Here is a 9,728-nt window from a genome sequence, read left to right on the forward strand (position 1 = left end):
GAGGATAACACTGTTTTTGTTTCGTCTGCATCACTTAGAAAATGTCTGCTAACATTATAAATAATGTAAAAAAAAAATAATGTAAGAACTTTATTATTTAGCATTTTCCTTACCAGAGTGCTCAAGTTGTGCTTATTAAATCAATACTGTTTCACCTACATGGTTTGCATCTGCACTGTAAAAAATTAACCTATTCAGTATTGTCTTGTTTTCCAATAAAATGTTTTTATAAACATCTTTAAAGCAAGATAAATTAGTAAAGATAAGATATACTATTATTCAGAAGTTTGGGGTCGGTCATATTTTTATGTTTTTCAAATAATTCTCTTTTGCTCACCAAGGCTACATTTATTGGATCAAAATATTGTGAAATATTATTAGAATTTATTAAAACCATTTCTTTTTGCATACATTTTAAAATGTCATTTATTCATGAGATGGCAAAGTTCTCAAGTGTCTTTTCTTCAGTGTCACGCGAACCTTCAGAAATCAGTCTAATATGATGATTTGTGTTTAAATAGCATTGCTTTTTATTATCAGTGCTGGAAACAGTTGTGCTGCTTAATATTTTTGTGGAAACAGTGATTTCTTCCATTAATAAAAAGGTCAAAAAACAGCATTTTTCAGGGGAAAAGATACAAATTATATGGAGCTTATAATATGACAAAACTATTTGAATTTGTATTGTATACATTTTAATTATTGACAAGTGGCATTTATCAAAACTGAATATTATGTGTCATTTAACCTAGTTCTGAATTAGATTTTTTTATAGCAGTTTTATAGACATGTATTTTCAAACAGTGAATTTTTTGTTCTGAATTCTTTGACTGCAAATATCCAGTTTTTAAAAATACAGCTTCAAGTTTTCAAGATGAAGAGGAAATTCGGAACATCAAATTCAATATTCTAAAATTCAATACGCAGAAATTCAGATCGTACAGAAAGTAGGACAGAGGTAATCCACAGGGAAGAGCAGATGATCTCCGAAAAAGTAAAATGAAGCATTTTGGTCAATTAGTAGTTTTCTGGCGTTCAGATCAGGTTGATCTACCTGATCATGAATCGCCCAGAGGTATCCTAAGTGATTCTTAAACATTTATGGTTTATATTTAGGCCTATATGTTAGCTAAGCGTTCTCAGCATGTGAAACATTTATCTAAGCGGTCTCTGGTGTTTGTTTTAAAGTATATTTGGTGTGAAAGTGATTTGCATGCCACTGTGTTTACTACACAGGACAGGAGTGAAAGAAAAAAAGCATAATATTCAGTTTTGATAAATGCCACTTGTCAATAATTAAAATGTATACAATACAAATTCAAATAGTTTTGTCATATTATAAGCTCCATAAAATTAAATGTCTTTATGGTCACTTTTGATAAATGTTATACATCCTTGCTGAATAAAACTATTAATTTCTTAAAAAGAGATTTTGCTGATCTCAAACTTTTGAACAGTAGTGTAAATATATTCTTTCAGAGAATATTTAAAAAATATATATTTTCATAAAACCCACTAAATTTTCTTCAGAACGGCAAAATATGTAATTTTAAGTCAAACAAGTCTTAAAATCTTAAGCAATTCTGATGTTTAGATATTTTTTTACTGGAAAACAAGACAAAAACACAGACAGAAAGTGTTTTTTACTGTATAAATGAAAGACTTGTGATGACAAAACATAAATAAGAACAATGAAACCGAAAGGCTTCGAACAGGAAGTGTATCCATAGAAGACAAAACTGAGTTTGCAGTTCTGTCTGATCTGCAGCCATCTTGAATCGTGTATCAGTGACAAACAACAATCCTGAGAATGCTTAGCTTTCCCCAAAACCTTAAAGCTAAATTATCCATTACATTCTACATCCTCACAATCCTCGTCTGTCCAAAGCTAGAGTTGAAGGTTAAAATAAGAGTTACCACCTTGCCTTAATTTACAACTGACAAAAACCTTCAAAACACTAAGTCATTACTGTACAAATACAATAACCAACACTGTACAATGTCTCAAGTTCTACTGCAATACAATCGTTTCTTCTTCAATCAAACATTTCCAAGCGCAGAACAAAGCACTGCCAAGAAACATGGGGCGAGAAACCAGAAAATGGAGGATGAAGCTATTTTTAAAGCACCAGCATCTATTGCGGACACCTTTTTACATGGGATTGAGAACATGGTGCATGAAATGACTTGGAAATTGTATGCTAAAATGTTTAAGCTCCTCCATTTTGTTATCATATGGAAATGCAATCTGAAGGTACCAAGCACTCGGTAACCATCAGACCTCTACGCTAAACGGGGTCCAACACAAACACAGGCTCAACAGTCCACCGAGGGCAGCTCCATCAACACCAGGATGATTTAGGAATAAAGTCTCCCTCATAAAATGCTCAACACATATCCTTTCCTCCTTCCAAAAAAGACGCTCACGTTTGTGATGAAACGCACGTAATGAGGCAAAATACTTTAAATATGCAAAGAAAAGCCACATCAAATGAAGCAGCTCCACATCAACGTGTTGAAAAAGACGACCGAAAGTTGCTGCCAGTGTGAAGGAAGGACAACATCTGCCCTCTTCGTGACATCGTCCAGTCTCTGTCTGTGAAGCAACAATTGCTTTTCATTCCTTAAATGCCTCTCGTTTCTCTGTTGCTGCACATCGGATGTCAGAACTTGTCAAAAGTGACAAGCGTGGGCTCTCCGAACTCTAGGATCTCCACGGTGGAATTGACATATTCCGAAGACGCTGCCGAGGGCTTGACGGGAGCAGGCCGGAGTGGCATTCGGGGTCAAGGAGTGGCCCTTCTATGTAGCGTTTAAATGTGTGCGTATGTGCGAAAGAGAGATCAGTGCTTCATTGCTTTCTAAAGGCGAGTCTGAAGGTTTCTAAACTACTTCCACATACACAAGTTTGCAAGGACATCTCGCTGAAGGCTTCCTCACCCTCGCAGCGCAGTTCACATTAAACATCTTATTGAAGAAAATCATACTAGTATCGCTCGCAAAACAGTTGAAAGATTCACAAGACACAATCGGTGTTTCTTCTCAAGGTCTTTCTTCTGTACAATGAGGAGTGAAGCGTGATGTTCACAGTGCTGTGATGTCACATGGTGTTGATTCTTGTCCTTACTTCACTTGGATGGATAGATATCCAAGTTCACAATCTCGGACATCCGCAGCGATCTACTGCCTTTCTGGATGCTGATCACAAAGGGGAAGGTACCGGCCCGTTCTCCTGTAGGGCTGATGAACTTCAGTGCTGGTAGAGAGATAAAACAGAGTCATTTTGCAGCAAGACGCTTCCATGTGGCAAGAACGCTCCCAATCTCCTCAACAGGGGAAGCGGAACAGGTTTGAGGGCGTTGAGGTGAGGAGCTATACCTGAACCTGAGTCCCATGGTGTGCCTGAAGACACTGGATACTAGACAAGATCTTTTTCTGATGGCCTGCCAGTGCTACACCCATCTTATCCAGTTCACTGTGAGAGAAACGAAAGAGATAGAAGAAACTACCTTAGCAAAAGGTGGCTATGTTCACAATAGCACAATAGCATACTACTCATATTATTTTTACAGTATTCGGTATGTTAACTATATACAGTATGCAGCTTGTCTACATGCATGGGAGCAGAATGCACATATTGTCTCGAACAATTCAGTGCACTCCAGTTTTTTTGACTCAATATATGATTAAGCTGCCAAGTTACAGCATTTTTACACATTAGTAATGACTTTCAAGCAATAACTTCCAAGTATTGCATACTGTTTTACATACTTTTACAAAATAGTAGGCAGTGCATAATATGCTGTAAACAGCATTCAATTTTGCAACATAGCTGGTATATTTGGAATGCTATACTACTACTCATACAAATTTTTACAGTATGTGTTATGCTAATTGTATACAGTATGCAGGTTTTCTGTATGCATGGAAGCACAGCACACATTGAATCCCATAATGCAATGCAGTCAACTTCCACTTACAGTGTGATTAATAGTAACTAAAGCTATTGTTTTACTTTAATACTTGAATAAAGTGCCAAAAGTAATAACATTTCTACACAAAACTGAATTGATAACTCGTAATGAGGTCATGTGACAATAAAGCATACTACTGTTGCATACTAATGCCTGTGGAATATTGTAGTCGCATAATGCAATGAGAAATACAAATGAAACCTTTTTGTGGACTTATATTGATTGCAAAATAATCTTTACACACATTTAGATGAAAATGCAAAACAATCATGTTTATTTTCGATAGGATAACTGGATGCCGTTTGCTGCCAAGTAATGAGGTCATGTCATAATAATATAGTTTACACCATTTACCTCTGTATATTATATATGGCTTTGCATACTTTTTAAAAAACAGTATGCAGTAAACACCATCTTCAAGTATTCAGTTTCCAACATGGTATGGTATGTTCGGAATGCCATACTATTTTTTTTGCAGCTTTATACAGTGCATAGTTTGTAAAATCTCAATTTGATTCTTAGTATGCAGTAAGATAACATACTAGTGAGAACACAGTCAAGTGTCTCTTGAAATGCAACCAAACATTTCATACTAACATAAATTAGTGTGGCTTTTATTTACCTAGCGCTGACATACAGAACTGAGTCCAGGGTGACATAGCCGGTGCTGGAGAAGTGTTCCTTGTACTGACCCATTTTAATCAAGTCCAGCCAGTCTTCCACTGTGCTGACCCCTGCTTCAGGAGTCACTGGGTCCTCCCTATGGTTGGAGGAGGAAGTGCAGTCAGAAAAACAGTCTTATATAACCACGTCATGTCACATCCTGTACGTCAGAATTGACTTAAAGAATGCATTCTGCACTGGTCTGTGAGGATGTCAGATGTATGTATCCATTTGAGATTGTGTTTTTAGTAAAATCCCAATTAGATTTATGCTGATTTCTCAGCCAGTACTTTTTACATACTGTAAGTTTCAATGATATGAGCATTTACAGAGTTTCGTAAGGGTAAGAAACTAGCTTTTTTTCATGCATTCGAGTGTGTGTGTGTGTGTGTGTGTGTGTGTATGTGTCAGCTTATCATTGTCTGGATATGTTGGTCTTCAAATGCATTCACAGGCAGGGAAGGGCACACACCTACACTGAGTAGATGTTTAGCCATCCATCAGTCTGTATAGCTGTTATGACAGTCCTGTGTGACCTCATTTCTAGACTACAGGTCAGCAAGAATATATCTCGCAGTGTCTGATTTTTTTTAATATATATTATATTCATATTTCTTTTAAACAAAGAGCTGAACCAGTTTAACATATAACAACAAAACTGTTGTATAGTAAATCTAGTTAAAATAAGACTGAAGAGCAAACATCCAGAGCAGAAGCATGATCTCTCACCCGTGTAGTGTATGCCGCCTCTGGATCGTCCTCTAACACACGCGACAGCCCGAAGTCAGACACTTTACACACCAGGTTTCCGTTCACCAGAATGTTCCGTGCCGCCAAATCCCGGTGCACATAGTTCATCTCTGAGAGGTACTGCATCCCCGCAGCTATTCCACGCATCATTCCCACCAGCTGGATCACCGTGAACTGCCCGTCATGTTTCTGCACAAAATGAAGAGTTCTCATGTCAAATTCTCATCCCTGTGGCCTTATTTCCTACCTTGTTCAACCTCTTTGGATTCTGGCACAGTCGGTCATGTTTGAATGTGTCTCATGAGTAATTCATAATTCATTGGCTCCCTAATTAATAGTGTTGCTCACATGTTACAGGGCACAAGCTATTAACTGCAATCACTGTATAATCATTCATTTTATGCAAGCAATGGCAAGTAAATAACCAACTAACCAGATTATGATGTTTAATTACACCCTCTGGCCAGAAAACGTAAACGTTTTGATTGTTAACTACGGTTGCATGGTAATATTGGAGTAATAATGGGATAGTGGTTTGTTAGTGCAGGGGTTATACATATACATACACACACACACATTATATTAGTGCTGTCAAATCGATTAATCACAATTAATTGCATCCAAAATAAAAGTTTGTGTTTGCATAATGTGTGTACTGTGTATATAAATGAACACACATAAATGTATATATTTAAGAAATATTTACATGTACATATATATTTTCATATTTGTATTATTTATATTATACATTAATATATATTACATATATTTTTGAATGTTTTAATGTAATAAATTAATATAATGCTTTAAGGTATGTATCAAACTTGAAATGCTTTTTGAAGATGGGTTGGAATTCATGGGATTATTTATGATATTTTATTTACCACTCTTTCGATTTTTCTCACATAGTATGAATAGTATCTATAAATTCACTTTGAAACACTATTTCACTATTTTGCATTTAATTAAACATATTTCTTTTTGAGTTCACACATCTAATATTAGTCTTATAGTGAGTAGAAGACACTGCCAATGAAATATAAAGTAAATATTTTCAGGATAATATTTCAATAATCTCCTTTGACTTAAGTATAATGATTATGTAAAAAAAAAATTTTAAATACTGTCTTTATAATACAACTCTTACTATCTTTCTAGTGTTTTGCTAGTGTCTTCATAAAGCTTCTAAACTAGCTTGACCAGCAAGTCAACCAGCGTTATCAGAAAGACCATGCTGGTTGATTATCTCCACCAGATAAGATTTGCTTGAGAACATAATGATCCAAACCAGCATAAACCATGGTAGTCTAAGCTGAGAAACAAAACACAAGCTGAGGAACACAAAGAAAAACCAGGCATAGAGAGGTGTGAACACGCGAGTTGTCGAGCCTAATCTGGAAGAGCCGGACGACTGCTTTGTGTTCCTGTGATATTTTACAGCATTTCCTTTAGTGCAAATTGGCCTCCATCATTCCCAACAAAATAGAGCACGCTCACCTTCAAAAAAGTGTCCAGAGATCCATTTTCCATGTACTCTGTCACTATCATCACAGGCTTACCTAAGGGACAGTGAGAGAGAGGAGACAAATTGGGAAGTGTGAAATATTGTCGAAAATAGAGAGAGAGAGAGAGAGAGAGAGAGAGAGAGAGAGAGAGCAGAAGCGAGAAAAAGACGTTTAATTTTTTTCAGAGGCGAATAAGAAAAGACACAGCAGAGAAGCAGGAAGAGGCTGGCGCTTTTGTGTCCTATATTTAATTCATTTCCAAGTTGACAGAGAAAAACATGCAGATAAAGAGAGCGGACACCTCCCCCACTCCCAGCGACTTCACAGTCCCTCGTTCCTGCTTTGGTTGGCCTCTACCTGCTGCCTGTTACTCATAGTGACAGCCCCTAATCAAAGCTCTCAATAACAGTCAGGCAGATAATTAGAGCGAGCGGTCCACTGAGAATATCTTTGTCCAGAAATACCTAAAATGGTAATGAGTTCCTTTAGGAGGGAGGATGATGAAGGGGGGGGGACAAGTGAGGGGGGAGGTTTTTAGGGGGTGTGGTGATTAATTGCCCTGGGGGTGGTGAAGATGAAGGGGTGTAAAGATCTGCTAATGGGAAAAGTGTTCACCTCTTCGCTATGTTGCAGACACAGCTGCGAGAGGCTCATATGGGGAGATCGCACCTGCGTTGCTGAAAGTGATTAAAATTCTCCCTTGATTCCACCCAAATAACACGCTGTCAGTCAGAGAGACCCCCCTTCTCACCTCGCATGTGACAGGGAAGAGTACATGCTAATCCATCCTGATTATCAGAGATGCTTGATGGATGTAACGTATGGCAGAAACTTTCACCTCGGGGCACCAGACGCACGTCAGCATGAGATGCCGTTTAGCCTTAGAGACACTCTCTGTTTTTGTGAGTAGCCCTTTATGTTGTGCCTAGCCTTACAGGTTTAAACGTCTGAATGCTACAAGGTGATCCTTGAGGTATCTCCATTGTGACAGAGGAAACAACGTAACCGCATTTTGCTCCACGGGGACTGTTAATGTAAATTATTAGTGACATTTTTATTTATTTATTTATTTATGTATTTTTCCATTTTTTAAATAAAATAAAATAAAATAAAATAAAGGCTTGTCCAGATTTTTCAGAGAACACAAACAAACAAACAAAATGATAATAATTTGATTAGTGAGGTCAAACAGTGATGTTTTGTTATTATTATTATTATATTGTTCCAGTAAATTAATTTTTTATTTGTATTAAATATTATTTTTAGTTTAAAATCATAGGAATTAAATTAAATGAAAATAAATAAATACAAAATAATAGAAAATAGACTGGTCCAGTTAATATGCATTTAAAACATAAAAATATATATTTTTTGTTATTTATTTTATATATTCTAATAAATATTTTGATACTTTAATTGTTACATTGTGCTTTAGCTGTTAAATAGCTTGCATGGTAAAACCTTGAAAATGTTGCATCAGTAAAGCACCACTTCTACCACCATATAAACGCAGGCGGACATCACTAGCCTCTGCATTGTGACTTTTGCACAACTCTTTTGCAATACAAGAAGTAAAAGAAAATGTGATCAGAAGACCTTGAGGACAAAGGTAACGAGACATCTGCCCTGTCAATTTCAAAACACAATTTAAGCCTGCAGACTTTCGAGTGAGGCTACAAGCGAAGAGTCAATGGTTTCATTATGTTTTTGTATTCTCTACTTCAGCAAAGCACAAAGAAATAGAAACCCAGTTGAATCCAATAAAACCCCATTCAGCCCTAACAAGCTATTTATAGCACCAAGCCCTAAGACATTGCCAGTTGTGGTTTCAGATGAATGGGGCTTGCACTGTATGTCCTAGCTGTCACTGTAAGTAAATCACAAATATATCAGTCACACCCTTTAGAATCGAAGCCACACGACAAGCGTGGCAAAGAATATCCAAAAGGATCGCGCATTAGCTTATCAACGTGGGACGAATTACTTTGACACTGAGCTAGCCAGAAAACATGGACTCCTTGCCTCAACCTACAAACCTCTGGCCACCAGAACTGAAATATAGAGCGCATTCAAACATAAAGTGCAACATCTTCCTGACATTGCCGTTGTTTGCATTATCAGATCAAACCGATGTGTATTTCCGTACTCTAGCTGTTTAGCTAGAGTATGGCTGATGGTTCTACTGATAGGTACGTTAATGAAATTACCAAATTACTTATCCATGCATGCACATTTAAAGGGGTCATATGATGCGATTTCAATTTTTCCTTTCTCTTTGAAGTGATACAAGCTCTTGGTGCATAAAGAAGATCTGTAAAGTTGCAAAGACTAAACTCTCAAATCCAAAGAGATATTCTTTATAAAACTTAAGAGTCAACCACGCCTACCTAAAATGGCTCGTTCTAACACGCCCCCACATATCTACGTCACGATGTGGGAAGATTTGCATAACGCCACCCAAATGTTCACGGAAAGAAAGAAGGCGTAACTTTTATTTTATTCTGTAGTATTGTTGCTGCTGCCATGTCGTGAAGGTGCTGTGTGTTTCGTTGTGAAAGCGAAACTACTTTGTTTGGCCTTCCAAAAGAGGACGATATCCGCTTCGTCATGCCTGGAGCTGATCCGTGCTGGTCACTGAGGAAATACATCAACTTCGCGCTGTGGATCGCTGGATCGGCTTTTACCGTGGATGAAGCGGAGTCCAGACCAGGGTCTTCACATGTGGTTGCCGCAAGCCCGCCGGCCACTCTTTCGTCGAATCTGCCCGCCGTGTGTGACGCTGTGTGTTTCATTGTGAAAACGAAATTACTTTGTTTGGCCTTCCAAAAGAGGACAC

The 9,728-nt window shown here is 37.4% G+C and overlaps 1 protein-coding gene and 1 long non-coding RNA gene across 2 annotated transcripts; both read right to left on the reverse strand.

The window, feature by feature from the left end:
• Window positions 1-1,521: 1,521 nt before the first annotated feature.
• Window positions 1,522-4,729, reverse strand: LOC107558549 (uncharacterized). The gene is made up of 3 exons (XR_001605494.1): window positions 4,597-4,729; window positions 3,379-3,475; window positions 1,522-3,256 (listed from the first exon to the last, which is right to left on the reverse strand). It is a non-coding gene; the product is annotated as an uncharacterized lncRNA (long non-coding RNA).
• Window positions 4,730-5,315: 586 nt separating this feature from the next.
• Window positions 5,316-6,962, reverse strand: LOC107558531 (ephrin type-A receptor 4a-like). Its single transcript, XM_016242183.1, has 2 exons — window positions 6,885-6,962; window positions 5,316-5,576 (listed from the first exon to the last, which is right to left on the reverse strand). The coding sequence occupies exons 1-2, from the start codon at window positions 6,933-6,935 to the stop codon at window positions 5,316-5,318; spliced, it is 312 nt and encodes a 103-aa protein (XP_016097669.1). The 5' UTR covers window positions 6,936-6,962.
• Window positions 6,963-9,728: the final 2,766 nt, after the last annotated feature.

This window comes from Sinocyclocheilus grahami, unplaced genomic scaffold, assembly GCF_001515645.1.
Source record: "Sinocyclocheilus grahami isolate Dianchi unplaced genomic scaffold, SAMN03320097.WGS_v1.1 scaffold648.1, whole genome shotgun sequence".
In the NCBI taxonomy this organism is placed as follows: Eukaryota; Metazoa; Chordata; class Actinopteri; order Cypriniformes; family Cyprinidae; genus Sinocyclocheilus; species Sinocyclocheilus grahami.